Source organism: Pygocentrus nattereri, chromosome 15 (assembly GCF_015220715.1).
Source record: "Pygocentrus nattereri isolate fPygNat1 chromosome 15, fPygNat1.pri, whole genome shotgun sequence".
In the NCBI taxonomy this organism is placed as follows: domain Eukaryota; kingdom Metazoa; phylum Chordata; class Actinopteri; order Characiformes; family Serrasalmidae; genus Pygocentrus; species Pygocentrus nattereri.
The window spans coordinates 1,975,173-1,992,672 of NC_051225.1; the positions used below are offsets into that span (position 1 = coordinate 1,975,173).

General features: G+C 41.9%; 1 protein-coding gene across 7 annotated transcripts in view; it reads right to left on the reverse strand.

The window, feature by feature from the left end:
- The window catches only part of LOC108415043 (probable phospholipid-transporting ATPase IF), a 123,563-nt gene that overhangs the window by 72,500 nt on the left and 33,563 nt on the right, over positions 1 to 17,500 (reverse strand). For all 7 annotated transcript variants that reach the window (XM_037545135.1, XM_037545132.1, XM_037545131.1 and 4 more), the window contains exons 6-17: positions 17,237 to 17,365; positions 15,175 to 15,278; positions 14,336 to 14,383; positions 14,143 to 14,207; positions 10,441 to 10,522; positions 10,170 to 10,320; positions 9,013 to 9,210; positions 6,939 to 7,097; positions 4,736 to 4,911; positions 4,460 to 4,528; positions 4,286 to 4,359; positions 1,291 to 1,394 (exon numbers count right to left, since the gene is read on the reverse strand). In XM_037545135.1, the coding sequence (XP_037401032.1) occupies positions 1,291 to 1,394; positions 4,286 to 4,359; positions 4,460 to 4,528; positions 4,736 to 4,911; positions 6,939 to 7,097; positions 9,013 to 9,210; positions 10,170 to 10,320; positions 10,441 to 10,522; positions 14,143 to 14,207; positions 14,336 to 14,383; positions 15,175 to 15,278; positions 17,237 to 17,365 (1,359 nt within the window). The remainder of the gene's footprint in view (positions 1 to 1,290; positions 1,395 to 4,285; positions 4,360 to 4,459; positions 4,529 to 4,735; positions 4,912 to 6,938; positions 7,098 to 9,012; positions 9,211 to 10,169; positions 10,321 to 10,440; positions 10,523 to 14,142; positions 14,208 to 14,335; positions 14,384 to 15,174; positions 15,279 to 17,236; positions 17,366 to 17,500) is intronic.

Below are 17,500 nucleotides of genomic sequence, written 5' to 3' on the forward strand. Positions count from 1 at the left end.
AGTTATTTAATTGTGACTACATGTACATACTTAGGCAACGTAAATCAAACGTATAACCAAACAACAATGACTCAACGTTTAAAATTCCAACAGATAAATTATGCATCAAATTTTTAGACAACAGTTAACAACAGCTCCCGGCCGTGCGAGCTGATTGGTTGAGAGTCGTTTTAACGGTGCTGTTATTTCGCCAAAACCTCACAGACGTTGTATCACTCTGCTGAGACTGTGACAGCTGTAGGAGACCCTTGAGCCGTTTGAACGTTTTTACTTCTCACTCTGCCTCAAACAGAAAACGGACACTGTTAAGACCACATCTGACCGACAGCCGATTTGGTCCGACTCTGAAGACGAGACGACACTAAATTCCCAAACTGTCGTCTCCACTGAGCAGCTTTTCAGTCGGCAGCTGTGACAGAAGAACAGCTGAACAACCTGGAATCAGCCAGAAATGAACCCAACACCATTCGCCAGGCGTGTCACCATTATTTTAACAATTTCACCTTCTTGAGCCTCAATTTAGCAATACTGGGTTTTAAATCAATCATATAGAATTCCAAGCACCACAGAAGAGCTCGTCCCCGCAGTCATGTGGGGCCATATTATGAAGAAAAATGACCAATTTTAACTGCAATAATCTCTACATAAGTACAGAATATATAAATTAAATAACAAAGAAAACAAACGCCAAATAAATATTATAAAATACAATGAAAGTCCCCAGGAGTCGTGTCACTGGTCTTACTGCGTCTCTTATTTTGAAATAAAAGTCACACCGATGACGTCACTCGACCTCCTTTGACCTGTTTTCTGAGGATCTATGGAGAAAAGCTCATGGTGAGTCCACTGTGTCTCTCAGTTCTCAGAGATCTTCTCATTCAGCTCATGATCTCATACGAAGCTTTTAGCTGACGTCACTGGTGTGACCGACTTTATTCTGAGGTCACTGTGAAAAAATAGAAATGGATTAAATTCCATATTTGGAGCATCCCTGATGGACAGCGTGTGGTTTGATGTTCTGTGAAATGCATTGATCATTAAAAACGTCTCTGGTGTTTCCTTTATTATGTGGAACACCAGTGAGGATCGGTAACACCAGTGACTCCTATGGAGAGACAGGACAGTGGACGCTTCTGTAGAACGACCCGATTATTGAAAGTAAACTAAAACTCCAGAATCGGAAACTTTAGTGCCCAGGAATTTTCTGGCATTCTCTGAAAATCATAATATGAGTGAACTTTATTATCACAGTCCTACAGTCCACAGTGCAGATGCCACAGAGCCTCTTACCAAAGCAAACTCATCCACATGCACCCTCGTTTTCTCTATCTCTCCACTCTTTGTGTAGGGAAGAATTGCAGACTCAGCTCCTTTAGTGAATAATATCTTCTGTCCTGAAACACACAAAGCAGCACTTCAGTAGAGAATCCTTTATGAGCAATGCAGCGCTGGGCAGTGAACCCTCTCTGTTTCATCAGGGTCATTAGTGAGCATTAGTGAGCGTTCTATGTGGCATATCTGAGTCCGTGTTGAGGTAACAGTGAGTCATACAGTGTCAGAAGCCGTGTAATCAGGTCTAATAGAGATGCGCTATCCAAAACCACCACGGAACCTACACTTGTCTGAGTTTTTATATGGAACGTTGATGAGGGTAAAACAGGAAAATGTAAAATAATACATTTTCTTTGGGGACTATTTTGCCTCAATAACCTGCTCATAATCGGATTTCTGCAGTTATCTGATATTCAAATGGTCGTGTAAACAGCACGCTGTAATTTCTTAGGGTCTATAAATCTAATAAAGCGGCTGGATTTCAGCTCAGTGATCAGATTTCTCAGTGCTGTGAACTCTTACTCTGATTTCTTTCAGATTTCTCAATCTGCGCATGCGCGAGATCAGACCGCGGCATCGGAAATAAGCGAGCAGCCATGCCGCGAGACGCAGTAAAACACTTGGCGTGGCGCTGAAGCAGAACACGTGCTTGACGAAATGAAAGATTTAAATATTAAAATCTTCATTATCTGATTACTGTCTGACTCCTGTAGACCTGGAGTTTCCCCATTATCTGATTACTGTCTGACTCCTGTAGTCCTGGAGTTTCCCTGTTATCTGATTACTGTCTGACTCATGTAGACCTGGAGTTTCCCCATTATCTGATTACTGTCTGACTCCTGTAGACCTGGAGTTTCCCCGTTATCTGATTACTGTCTGACTCATGTAGACCTGGAGTTTCCCCATTATCTGATTACTGTCTGACTCCTGTAGACCTGGAGTTTCCCTGTTATCTGATTACTGTCTGACTCCTGTAGACCTGGAGTTTCCCCATCATCTGATTACTGTCTGACTCCTGTAGACCTGGAGTTTCCCCATCATCTGATTACTGTCTGACTCCTGTAGACCTGGAGTTTCCCCGTTATCTGATTACTGTCTGACTCATGTAGATCTGGAGTTTCCCCATCATCTGATTACTGTCTGACTCCTGTAGACCTGGAGTTTCCCCATTATCTGATTACTGTCTGACTCCTGTAGACCTGGAGTTTCCCCATTATCTGATTACTGTCTGACTCATGTAGACCTGGAGTTTCCCCATTATCTGATTACTGTCTGACTCATGTAGATCTGGAGTTTCCCCATTATCTGATTACTGTCTGACTCACGTAGACCTGGAGTTTCCCCATTATCTGATTACTGTCTGACTCACGTAGACCTGGAGTTCCCCCATTATCTGATTACTGTCTGACTCATGTAGACCTGGAGTTTCCCCATTATCTGATTACTGTCTGACTCATGTAGACCTGGAGTTTCCCCATCATCTGATTACTGTCTGACTCCTGTAGACCTGGAGTTTCCCCATTATCTGATTACTGTCTGACTCCTGTAGACCTGGAGTTTCCCCATTATCTGATTACTGTCTGACTCATGTAGACCTGGAGTTTCCCCATCATCTGATTACTGTCTGACTCATGTAGACCTGGAGTTTCCCCATCATCTGATTACTGTCTGACTCCTGTAGACCTGGAGTTTCTCCATTATCTGATTACTGTCTGACTCCTGTAGACCTGGGGTTTCCCCATTATCTGATTACTGCCTGACTCCTGTAGACCTGGAGTTTCCCCATTATCTGATTACTGTCTGACTCCTGTAGACCTGGAGTTTCCCCGTTATCTGATTACTGTCTAACTCATGTAGACCTGGAGTTTCTCCATTATCTGATTACTGTCTGACTCCTGTAGACCTGGAGTTTCCCCATTATCTGATTACTGTCTGACTCACGTAGACCTGGAGTTTCTCCATTATCTGATTACTGTCTGACTCATGTAGACCTGGAGTTTCCCCATTATCTGATTACTGTCTGACTCCTGTAGACCTGGAGTTTCCCCATCATCTGATTACTGTCTGACTCATGTAGACCTGGAGTTTCCCCATTATCTGATTACTGTCTGACTCATGTAGACCTGGAGTTTCCCCATCATCTGATTACTGTCTGACTCCTGTAGACCTGGAGTTTCCCCATTATCTGATTACTGTCTGACTCCTGTAGACCTGGAGTTTCCCCATTATCTGATTACTGTCTGACTCATGTAGACCTGGAGTTTCCCCATCATCTGATTACTGTCTGACTCATGTAGACCTGGAGTTTCCCCATCATCTGATTACTGTCTGACTCCTGTAGACCTGGAGTTTCTCCATTATCTGATTACTGTCTGACTCCTGTAGACCTGGGGTTTCCCCATTATCTGATTACTGCCTGACTCCTGTAGACCTGGAGTTTCCCCATTATCTGATTACTGTCTGACTCCTGTAGACCTGGAGTTTCCCCGTTATCTGATTACTGTCTAACTCATGTAGACCTGGAGTTTCTCCATTATCTGATTACTGTCTGACTCCTGTAGACCTGGAGTTTCCCCATTATCTGATTACTGTCTGACTCACGTAGACCTGGAGTTTCCCCGTTATCCGATTACTCAAGTGCACGTAAACGCATCGATCCGATTACTGACAATACTTGAATTTCTGCAATTATCGGAGTATTAAGTGCATGTAAACGCACTCAAACATCAGGCAGTGAATTCATAACCATTCCATGTAATAACTGAGAATAATAACTGAGGAGCTTTTAGAGGGGGACGTCTGGTTCCTATCACCACCACTGTGAACAGTTCTGACTCGGTAAGTTTCTCTAGTACGAAGCATTTCACACCAAACCGCTCTGAACTGCTCTGAACACAGAAATAGAAAGAAAAAAAATAATAAATAAAATAATCAGTGGTTTTCTTGTACATACCTGATGGAGTCTGCAGTATTACACTCATTCGCCTTCGATTTGGATCAAACTCCAGCACATGGAGGAGTTTGTATCTGTGAGGAAAGTTAAAGAAGTACATTTAATCTCATAAGCACATGTAGTTACAGACATAGTTTACTGCCTTCCCCCAAAATAATCTTAAACTCCTCTCACTTTTCCGATTTCCCAAAGGTTCTGATCTCCATGACTTCACCGTTGCTTCCTGTGAATGTCACTCCCATCCTACAAAAACATTTCACGCAGGTTAAACCAGGGAAAAGGCATTTTATTTATGTTTATTTATGTTCAACATTTTACATAAACCATTTCATGCAGTATGATGAGTGATCTTCTGGCCACAGTACGTGTCTTCAGTGTCGCCCGCTGAGACGATGCAATGCTGAAAGCTGTGTGTTTACACTCTGCAGTGCGTGGGCAGATCTGCTTTACCTCTTGGTGGCTTCCACCAGGGCCTTTTCGTCAGGAGAGGAGGCGTAATACTCCATCTGAGTGGTGAATCCATTGGCGTGGGAGAAGGGCTCCCCCGGGCCGTCTGTCTGGTCATAGCTGATCTGCACTGTGTGGCACAGAGACACGGCTTTCAGGAACAGCTCCTCTTCTCTGCTCTGAAACAGACAGACGGATATATTTAAACAAAAACCCCTTAAAATCCCAGAAGAAATACATCCTGACGCTTTGTGTCCACTGCACACATTTATTTTCTTTGGGGAGCAGTGAAAACGCGGGAAGGACTCTAGGACTCTAGGATAACTTCACTAGTGGCACGGCTATATAAATTATGAGCGGCAGCCGTGTGGCTCTGACCAAATGGGCAAATGGGCCAGTCAAGCTCTTCCACACCAAACTCACCCAGCCAGGCCTTTATGGAGCTGCTTTGTGCAGCAACAGAAAAGGTTTTTCCCCAAACTGTTCCAAGTTGGAAGCATAATTGTCCAAAATGTCTTGTTCTGCTGAAGCATTCACTGGAAATAAAGGGTTCTAGACCAAACCCTGAAAAACACCCCCGTATCATTATCCCTCCTCCACCAAACTTTTCAGCTGGAACAATGCAGTCAGGCAGGTAACGTTCTCCTGGCATTCCCCAAACCCAAAGTCATCCATCAGACTGACAGATAGAGAAAAGTGATCCGACACTCCACAGAATACGTTTCCACTGCTCCAGAGTCCAGTGGCGGCATTTTACGCCACTCCATCCGATGCTTGCCATTGTGCTGGGTGATGTAAGCCTTGTATGCAGCTCTTCAGCCTGATGAGAATCAGCTCCTCTCATTAAGGGCAGTGTGAGCACCAGAGCCAAGAGGGAACGAGAGCTCGCCGCTCCGCCTCCCCGTTACCGCCCCCAGCTGCTCAGCCACCTGGGTCAAACGTAGCAGCCTCGCAGCATAACAAGGGGTGGGGCCCAAGCGGCGGAGCTCGGGACTCGCTCCTTGCACTGGTGCGTCTCACGTTTGGCACCAGCGTCTTTGCCCTCCTCCTCCTCCCGCCGCCGCTCTCATGCCTCGTGTCCCTCTGGTGAGTTCGGGCTTTGTGTGCCACCCCTCCACATGCGCGTCTCCCTCCCTGGCGTCCTCGCCGAGGTGTGTCCCCGCTGAGCGCTCGGGCCCCGCCCTTCTGCCAGGTCTCTCGGCCGTCATCGTCGGGGCCCGGGGGTGGGCGCATGCCACACCCTGCCATGAAGCTCCCGGCGCGGTTTTTGTGCTGATGTTGATGCCAGAGGAGGTTTGAACTGTGGTTCCTAAACATTTCCACTTTTCAATAATACCAATCACAGTTGTTCACGGAATACATAAAACTGGCAAAGGTGGCATCTTACTACAGCACCACGCTCAAATTCTGTACCTGTTTCATTTGTATGAAAATGTTGGAGGTCCCTCACTAGCAACACAGCGGGAAACCCACTGGTTTATTTTTATTTATAAAACTCTGTGGTCGTATGCCAGAGTATATTACTTCAATGACGTCTGTACATAATGGTGTTTATCAGACTCGCTCCAGTGGTGGCATCACATGCCAGGTCTCGAGGGTTCTTCCCGAACGGGGGAAATCTGAGCACTCTGAGCGTCACTCAGTCATTTTAAACGGTTACTCTCTAACCACCTCCCCTTTGCCCCCAACTCTCTTACCTTTTTTTTATCTTATTTTATTATTTATTTGTTATTATATATTTACTTATTATTATTCATATTCTTGTTCTAATTATGATTATTTTATTGTCATTTTAATACATTTTTAGTTTACATTTTGATCTTTTTCCTCCGTTCATTTTATTTTGATTTGATTTTAATAACTTTTACATTTTAGCTAGGTTTTAATTATCGTTTTACATTTTTATGGCATTTTTATGTATTTTTATTATTAAATGTTTCTTTTTTTATACTTACCTGATTTGAGTCTTTTGTCTATTTATTAAATTTACTTTTTTATTTGATATGGTGTTACACATCATCAGTCCCTTGCTCTGCATCCACACTGTAAATGAGGGTGACCCTCATGTTCTCTGAGATTAAATAAAGGCTGATTGACTGATTTGTGTTTCTGTACGTACATCAAATACATCGACCCACACGAGAGACGCAAACAAAGCAAAAACAGAAAGAAATGAAGCGTTTCCACAGATCTCTCTCAGGCTTACCAGCCGAGGAACAGCAGCGTCTGGTGTGTCGTCTGTCATTCCCTCTGGGACGAGCTTGCCGTTGATCTCCTGATATTTGATGCCGTTGATGGAGCATTCCCGGAACTGCATCTCGTTCTCAGTCAAAGTGCCTGTTTTGTCAGTAAAAACGTACTCCACCTAGACCACGACATTACAGAGGGCCTCTGTTAGTTCTCTCATGGTGTTCACACCCTGAAATGTATTTTCTTATGTTTTATTCAATTATTATATGTGTAATAAGTGTGTACAAGTGTGTGAAATAAGTGTGTACAAGTGAAGATTCTAGACTTTCAATGCATACCACATTAGTGTTTACAGTAGAGGAGGAGATATTATGCTTATAATTTTCTGAAATGTCACTGTTGAGTCTTATTTTGAGGAAAAAAAAGATTGTTTATATTTTAACATGCTTACAAACAGAAAAAGTCAAATATCAAATGCAGAATGCAAACTGAATATAAATGCAATGTTACCTATAAATTCATTAGAAAACTATATAGCTGCACATACATTTAAAAAAAACTTGTGATGGTAAAGGAAATGTTGAACGTACTGGCGTTGCATAAAACCATCTGTGTGGCTAATTTGCTCTGGCCATCTCTACAGTCCAGGGGCCAAATTACAGAGAATTCTTAAGCCTGAGCTCATATCTTATCTGCTTTGCTGTCATGGCAACTTCACTTAAGACTGAGTTTAGGACAGAAGCCTTTACAGAACAGCAGCTCTCAAGTCTACAGTCTTCTCTTATTTCCAGATGAGAAAATGGTTTTACAGAAACATCCCAAGTTGCCAAAATATCCTAAATATTTTCTTTACTTTAAGATGAACTCCAGAGCGTCTTAACTTCTGTAAAACAATAAAAACACCCGTTTCTGTTGTTTTATGCAGTGATGGGCAGTGCAGTTCACTATTACCAGCATAATGAAGCTTCATTTATCTACACTGAAAACGCTGCTTTGACCTGAGCTTTTTTTGTCTAACAGCGATTAAAATCCCACGACGCTGAAGACGCAAACTCCGCCGTCCCTCTGATCACCTTCCTGTGTGAATGTTGATGATGAAATATTACAGTGATGGTGGTGAATAATGAGGAGGCGGAGCTGAACGTGTGTCTGTTTATTAGGAGGAGTAACATTAGCACGTTCGGCTAAAGCGTTTGGGAAATGGAGACTGAAACTGTGGAGCAGCGATGCTCTGATTAACAGGAGGGGGCGCTGACACAATAATCTTAACACTCAGTTTATAATGCTTTAGTTTTATTTGACCCTTTTCACCTCAGTAACAGTAGCTAACGTTAGCTGTCTAACGTCAGATCTTACGTTAAGATAAAAAGATGGGATGTTTCTGTAATACGGCCCCAGCCTAGTTAATGGCATTTTTATTTAAAACACATTTTTATTTCACAGATGGAGTCATGGAAAAGTGACCAGGTGGTCTCATCTCCATGTCTTCTTCTTCTTCTTCTTTCGGCTGCTCCCTTTAGGGGTCGCCACAGCGGATCATCTGCCTCCATCGTGCCCTATCCACTGCCTCCTCTACTTTCACACCAACCATCTCCATGTCCACCTTCACTACATACATAAACCTTCTCTGAGGTCCACCTCTTCTCCTTCTACCCGGCAGCTCCATCTCCAACATTCTTTGCCCAATATCTCCACTATTCCTCCTCAACACATGTCCAAACCATCTCAACCTGGCCTCTCTGGCTTTATCTCCAAACTGCTCCACCTTCACCGTCCCTCTGATCTGCTCATTTCTAATCTTGTCCAGCCTGGTCACTCCCAACGAAAATCTCAGCATCTTCATCTCCGCCACCTCCAGCTCAGCCTCCTGTCTTTTAGACAGAGCCACAGTCTCCAAACCATCCATCATAGCAGGATGCACTGCTGTCTTGTAAACCTATGGTCTCATCTCCATGTGCATGACCAAAAACATCTCTGAACATTTGGTGCAGTGGGATTGTAATTTTCATGGCTTTTACAGCTCAAATACTATTCAGAAACACTGACGTAAATCTTTACAGACACAAAAACACTTAAATATGTACACCCACCTGACCCAGCTCCTCATTAAGGTCCGAGGTGTTGACCTGGGCTCTTTGGTCACTCTCCTCATGGTACAAGTCCAGGTCCCAGCCAATGAAGAACGAGCCCAGGAACTTTTGCATCTCCACAGTAACGTAGAGGGAAATGGGGATGATGAAGTTATACAGAACCAGGAAGGCCAAGAAATCCGAGATGAACTTCAGAATCTGCAAAAACGACACAACCAAGCTTAAGGCTGCTAACAAACGTGAGGTGAAGTGTGAAGCTTGGATGGGCACTGCATTCCTTTTATTTTATAGGGGGAGGGATGGCACTCCAGAAATGTTATAGAGGCAGGCAACTGTATTCCCGTAATATTCCCATAGGCTGGGCATTGCATTCTAGAAATGTCAGAGCTGAGCATTACCATAAATGTTACAAGGATGGGTTTTGCACTGTGGAAATGTTTTAAAAGTGGACATTCCAGGTATGTTACTGTTATATAAACATTCATGCTTTTACAGAAACAGCATTTGAATATTCAAATGAGATTTTGCTCCAGATTTTTAAGGATCAAAAACAAAAGCATATTTATCGATTAAATAGGTTTATATGACACTCACAAAGTTGTTATATGCTTTTTTTCCAACACGCAATTAAGTACACAAATACATACATGAGGTATGTACACATTTAAATAATCATGTCCAATCAGTAGAACGCTATAGACAAATACTAGATATTTATACAGCCGTAATATATGTTATATATAATGTGGGAGATCAAATGAGCCTCCGAATTTAAGGCACTCTTGCTTATACCATAACACCTGCTATATAACTCTTGCTTTTTCAGGAATCGATATGTTTTCTACATATTGCACCTGTAAGTCCACATTTGTCGATTTGTCTTTAAGGACCCATTTGTAACATTTCCTGTAACATCACAGAATCAAAGCATTCAAAACTGGCTGTTTTTGCCGCCTAGTTTCCATATATGGGTTGTGGAGAGAACAACATATTTTACAACATACACACAAACTCTTATTTCAAAGTAAGGAAGAATCAGTTTTCCATGATATGGGCCCTTAAACCTTAGCGGAGGGAGGTAGAAGACTGCTGTGCTTCCGATACACCTGTGCACCAGCTTACTGCTCTTGTATCCTACCGGGATGAATGTGCTTCACCTTGCTGCTGTTGCGTTCCTGCTCAGTTTTCTCATTGTAGAAAGGCTCGTCCCACTTGTTCTCCGCCTGCCAGGCATACTTTAATATGGTGCTGAGGATGGCCTCGAAAAGCAGGATGCCCAAGTAGATGATGAGAAACGTATTCATGGACCTGAGAGGCAGGGCAGAGAGAAAGAGATTATGGCCATTACACAGCAAAACGAGTGAGCGGACCAAAAAAAGCACAAAATTTTTCATTCAAAAGCGGAGAAAGATGTGGAAGCTCACGCACTTCTCCACCGCTGAACGCTTCTGGGACTTGCACTTGTAATTTAGAGCCATCTTTGATTCCATGCCTGTGTACACGGCCACACCTGAGCCAGACAGAACACAAACAGTACATTAAGAGGCCCAACTCCACCACTTTTCATGAATTAGAGTATATATGTTGTGATATAAACCGAGTCTGTTCTACAGTTTCTCATTAGGCTGAATGAATAACCGACTCTAAATGTAGGTATTGTGATATAAACCGAGTCTGTTCTACAGTTTCTCATTAGGCTGAATGAATAACCGACTCTAAATGTAGGTATTGTGATATAAACCGAGTCTGTTCTACAGTTTCTCATTAGGCTGAATGAATAACCGACTCTAAATGTAGGTATTGTGATATAAACCGAGTCCGTTCTACAGTTTCTCATTAGGCTGAATGAATAACCGGCTCTAAATGTAGGTATTGTGATATAAACCGAGTCCGTTCTACAGTTTCTCATTAGACTGAATGAATAACCGACTCTAAATGTAGGTATTGTGATATAAACCGAGTCCGTTCTACAGTTTCTCATTAGACTGAATGAATAACCGGCTCTAAATGTAGGTATTGTGATATAAACCGAGTCCGTTCTACAGTTTCTCATTAGACTGAATGAATAACCGACTCTAAATGTAGGTATTGTGATATAAACCGAGTCCGTTCTACAGTTTCTCATTAGACTGAATGAATAACCGGCTCTAAATGTAGGTATTGTGATATAAACCGAGTCCGTTCTACAGTTTCTCATTAGGCTGAATGAATAACCGACTCTAAATGTAGGTATTGTGATATAAACCGAGTCTGTTCTACAGTTTCTCATTAGACTGAATGAATAACCGACTCTAAATGTAGGTATTGTGATATAAACCGAGTCTGTTCTACAGTTTCTCATTAGACTGAATGAATAACCGACTCTAAATGTAGGTATTGTGATATAAACCGAGTCCGTTCTACAGTTTCTCATTAGACTGAATGAATAACCGACTCTAAATGTAGGTATTGTGATATAAACCGAGTCTGTTCTACAGTTTCTCATTAGGCTGAATGAATAACCGACTCTAAATGTAGGTATTGTGATATAAACCGAGTCCGTTCTACAGTTTCTCATTAGACTGAATGAATAACCGGCTCTAAATGTAGGTATTGTGATATAAACCGAGTCCGTTCTACAGTTTCTCATTAGACTGAATGAATAACCGACTCTAAATGTAGGTATTGTGATATAAACCGAGTCCGTTCTACAGTTTCTCATTAGACTGAATGAATAACCGACTCTAAATGTAGGTATTGTGATATAAACCGAGTCCGTTCTACAGTTTCTCATTAGACTGAATGAATAACCGACTCTAAATGTAGGTATTGTGATATAAACCGAGTCCGTTCTACAGTTTCTCATTAGACTGAATGAATAACCGACTCTAAATGTAGGTATTGTGATATAAACCGAGTCCGTTCTACAGTTTCTCATTAGGCTGAATGAATAACCGACTCTAAATGTAGGTATTGTGATATAAACCGAGTCCGTTCTACAGTTTCTCATTAGACTGAATGAATAACCGACTCTAAATGTAGGTATTGTGATATAAACCGAGTCCGTTCTACAGTTTCTCATTAGGCTGAATGAATAACCGGCTCTAAATGTAGGTATTGTGATATAAACCGAGTCCGTTCTACAGTTTCTCGTTAGACTGAATGAATAACCGGCTCTAAATGTAGGTATTGTGATACAAACCGAGTCCGTTCTACAGTTTCTCGTTAGACTGAATGAATAACCGACTCTAAATGTAGGTATTGTGATATAAACCGAGTCCGTTCTACAGTTTCTCATTAGACTGAATGAATAACCGACTCTAAATGTAGGTATTGTGATATAAACCGAGTCCGTTCTACAGTTTCTCATTAGGCTGAATGAATAACCGACTCTAAATGTAGGTATTGTGATATAAACCGAGTCTGTTCTACAGTTTCTCATTAGACTGAATGAATAACCGACTCTAAATGTAGGTATTGTGATATAAACCGAGTCTGTTCTACAGTTTCTCATTAGACTGAATGAATAACCGACTCTAAATGTAGGTATTGTGATATAAACCGAGTCTGTTCTACAGTTTCTCATTAGACTGAATGAATAACCGACTCTAAATGTAGGTATTGTGATATAAACCGAGTCCGTTCTACAGTTTCTCATTAGGCTGAATGAATAACCGACTCTAAATGTAGGTATTGTGATATAAACCGAGTCCGTTCTACAGTTTCTCATTAGACTGAATGAATAACCGGCTCTAAATGTAGGTATTGTGATATAAACCGAGTCCTTTCTAAAGTTTCTCATTAGACTGAATGAATAACCGACTCTAAATGTAGGTATTGTGATATAAACCGAGTCCGTTCTACAGTTTCTCATTAGGCTGAATGAATAACCGGCTCTAAATGTAGGTATTGTGATATAAACCGAGTCTGTTCTACAGTTTCTCATTAGACTGAATGAATAACCGGCTCTAAATGTAGGTATTGTGATATAAACCGAGTCCGTTCTACAGTTTCTCATTAGGCTGAATGAATAACCGACTCTAAATGTAGGTATTGTGATATAAACCGAGTCTGTTCTACAGTTTCTCATTAGACTGAATGAATAACCGGCTCTAAATGTAGGTATTGTGATATAAACCGAGTCCGTTCTACAGTTTCTCATTAGGCTGAATGAATAACCGACTCTAAATGTAGGTATTGTGATATAAACCGAGTCCGTTCTACAGTTTCTCATTAGACTGAATGAATAACCGACTCTAAATGTAGGTATTGTGATATAAACCGAGTCTGTTCTACAGTTTCTCATTAGACTGAATGAATAACCGGCTCTAAATGTAGGTATTGTGATATAAACCGAGTCCGTTCTACAGTTTCTCATTAGGCTGAATGAATAACCGACTCTAAATGTAGGTATTGTGATATAAACCGAGTCTGTTCTACAGTTTCTCATTAGACTGAATGAATAACCGGCTCTAAATGTAGGTATTGTGATATAAACCGAGTCCGTTCTACAGTTTCTCATTAGGCTGAATGAATAACCGACTCTAAATGTAGGTATTGTGATATAAACCGAGTCCGTTCTACAGTTTCTCATTAGACTGAATGAATAACCGGCTCTAAATGTAGGTATTGTGATATAAACCGAGTCCGTTCTACAGTTTCTCATTAGACTGAATGAATAACCGACTCTAAATGTAGGTATTGTGATATAAACCGAGTCTGTTCTACAGTTTCTCATTAGACTGAATGAATAACCGACTCTAAATGTAGGTATTGTGATATAAACCGAGTCCGTTCTACAGTTTCTCATTAGACTGAATGAATAACCGGCTCTAAATGTAGGTATTGTGATATAAACCGAGTCCGTTCTACAGTTTCTCATTAGACTGAATGAATAACCGGCTCTAAATGTAGGTATTGTGATATAAACCGAGTCTGTTCTACAGTTTCTCATTAGACTGAATGAATAACCGGCTCTAAATGTAGGTATTGTGATCCCTACCAAGACATGTTCTATGGTTTCTCATCAGGTTAAATGGGATTTTTACCAGTGTTCTGCAAAGTCTGTCCAACCTCAAATCTGATCTGGTAAGTCAAGCCAGAATGACAGTATATGTTAAAAAAAAAAAAAACAATAACAACAAAACATACCAAATATTTCTTTGGTGTTTTTCAATCTTGCTCCTCGAAGCAGAAGGTTTTCTGGTCCTAGAGGTCTGAACAGGACATGAAAAATGGTCAGCTACTCTACCTACATCAAACATGTCCTAAAGATTTAATATGGAATGAGAACAAAACAAAAAAAGGTTTCAAATAAGTTCTGACCAAGTGTCTCCACACCTACCTCACAATCTCCTCCCCTTGCTGTGTGACTGTTATTCTCCCAACAAACCTGTGAGAGGGAGACAGATCCGCTGAGTAAAGCAAAAACTCAGAGACTCAGAGAGTCACAGCTGCCACCAGTCTGGCTTATTCTATGAGTAAAACCCTTTAAAGGAGCAGAGGGGTGTGTGTAATAAATACTCTGGAGTGAAGAGTGCTACAGTGCGGCACACTTAGCTGGTTCTGTTATTAGTGCGTGTAAATATGCACCAATGCATCTGAGGGTTTAGTTGGAAAAATGGTAGAAAGATGGTTCTTCAAGGGTTCTTTTATAACGGAACCATGCACACTTAAAGGACCCTTTGCATGATTAAAGGGTTTTTTTCATCATGAACCCTTTCTCCAGCAATCTGAACCCTTTGCAAGGGTTCTTCTGTTTGCTGGAGAAAGTGCTGTAGATGGTTCTATATAGAACCTTTTGGAAAATGGTTCTATGTAGAGTCTCGGAGGAAGCCTTGGCTTGGTATCGTGTGACTGGGGGGAGTCCTAACTAGCGGGTGGTATTGGATACGACTAAATTGGGGAGAGAATTTGGGAAAATGAAAAATACAAATAAAAATCTTTAGATTTCATCATGAATTTCACTGCTTCTGAAGAACTGTAACGGAACTGAAGATCACTGGGGAGTGAATAAAGGCCTCGCGACTCGTCAGTGTAAAGGTACTACGTTCATTCTTGAACGTCAGAACGGATTATAACAGTATTCAATACAGTCTGTGTTCATTTTTTGGCCAAAATAAAAGTCTCCAGCTATTCTTCATCAAATTGTTCCATTATCAAACGTACACCTCTGTTAGGTACCTGTACAAATCTGCTTCTGGCTGCTGGCACTCCACCACGGCCTGTAGAGCCTCCAGCTGGGACACAGATTGGGACACAGCCGTCTCTGGGACTGCATAGTGAGTCTGTACACCAAAAAAAACCGCCATCAGAGCTGCAGCGCTGAGCAATACGTTGTCTATACAGCTGTATGGGTACAGATATAGACCTCTAGTTTTAGTTTTCTGCTGTGACAGAAATCCACTGTTTAAGCTTTTCTTTGGGGTCATTTTAACCTCTTCAACTCCTCGGGACCACCGGTGGTTCCAAAACCGCACTTGGTCATGTTCTCCATAACGTTCATACTCCATAAGCTCCATTCAGAAGCTGGGCGTCGTGTGAGGCTGTAGCTCTTCTCTCCAGTCTAATAGACGGTGACGTCATTTTAAACCCTTATAATAAAAGAAGCTGAACTTTGTTTTTCTACTGAAAGTCGAGCCGTTTTTCCCCAAATCTGGGCTCTAAACTATAAACAGACAGCGTCTCTTCAGTGATCTGCTCTGGAAACATCACTTTTAGAGAACAACACAAAGAGCGTCTGAGATTTTTGGACTTTCAGCAGTGAATTGGAAGTGTGTAGCAATAAATAAAACATGTTCTGCTCATTTGAGGAACTTTAACAAAAAAATAAATAAAATAAAAATTTACATTTATTTCATGCAGTTACTGAATAATTTGCCATTCAATTTGGTTGCGTAAAGTCAGATGGACAAACCGAAATATACCCTGGAGATTAAAACAGCCCGGTCGAAACAAGAACCGTCGGGTTTAAAGAGCTTTTTTTTTTTTTTAAATCTTCTGTCTTTTCGTGAGGAAAATGTCTTAAGAAGGAGAGCACACTGAACTTTTTATAACCAAAATGTGTTGTTTACACAAACATTCATCTCAAAAAACACCAAAGCTTCATGGACTTTATTGACCAGGCTCTCTTAACATTAGCTTACCTTAGTGACACTTGCAGCCGAGCATAAATAATTATAATTTAGTAATACATTATATTGCTGCTGCTGTACCTGCTCTAAAAAGTGTTTACAGTGTTTATGTTGGATGAACTGAAGCTGGAACGAAGCTGGTATTGTTGCTGGGAGTGGGGTGTCATTGCAAATTACGTTGCAGTGCATGCTGGGGATTGTAGTGCCGCTGATTGTGAAATGGACTAATTAGTGGGAAATCGGAATAATTTGGAGGGCCGGACTGGATGGTGCCTGATCCGGCCCGCAGGCCTTGTGTTTGACACATGGGCTGTAGAGGATGCGCGGCTTATATACTCTTTCAAAATCAATAAAAGACGGAACGTGACTGGGGCACCCAAACTTTTGCACAATTTAGCGTTTTCCTCCGACCTACTTGGGTGCTAGTTCCCATTTAAAAGGGTCTCGTGCTCAGAGAAGCCGCTGTGGGCTTGACATACGCTCACCTTTATCTTGTTAGGGTTAGAAAGCAATGCGGACACCTGACGGCACATCGTTCATTTCTGTTTTTACTGTTTCGCCCAATAAAAATACTTTAGATTTACTGCAGTTGGTAAATACGTCTGTTATTAAAGGTGAAGGCACATCCAGAATATTACGCCACCGTTAATCTACCAAAAAAGATTTACTTTAGCATCAAAAACGGTTACATCTGGCGATAATATGCATAAATACACTATTTAATGATAAATACAAAACTGTCAGTGATCTTAATTATACCACAATATGTGTTGGGCAGTTGTGGGTTGGAGGTCAGGGAACCGGCCCTGTGACCAGAAGGTCGCAGGTTCGATCCCCAGGGCCGACAGTCCATGACTGAGGTGTCCTTGAGCAAGACGCCTAACCCCCAACTGCTCCCCGGGCGATATGGTTAGGGCTGCCCACCGCTCCGGGCAAGTGTGCTCACTGCCCCCTAGTGTGTGTGTGCGTCTTCACCAGTGTGTATGTGGTGTGTCACTTCACGAATGGGTTAAATGGGGAGGTGAAATTTCCCAGCTGTGGGACTAATAAGGGTCTCTTAATCTAATTAATCTGCACATCCATGCTGACTTTAGGACCCCCGGAAAACAGACCTTCAGGTTGGTCTCCCCGTCCAAACTGGCCGTGGTGATGTGGCAGGTTCCCTCGGCCCGGTCAGACGACAGCAGCACCAGATCGGCAGGGAACGTCTCATCTTTGGCTACTCGCACTATGTCTCCCACCTGCAGAGAGGAAGAGGAAGAGAGGGGTTGAGAAAGATTGATTAAACTCCTTAAACTCTGCGTGAGAACCCACCGTTCGGTTCTTCATTCTCTACAGAACAAGCACATTCAATTCACAATAGATTCAGAAAAAAA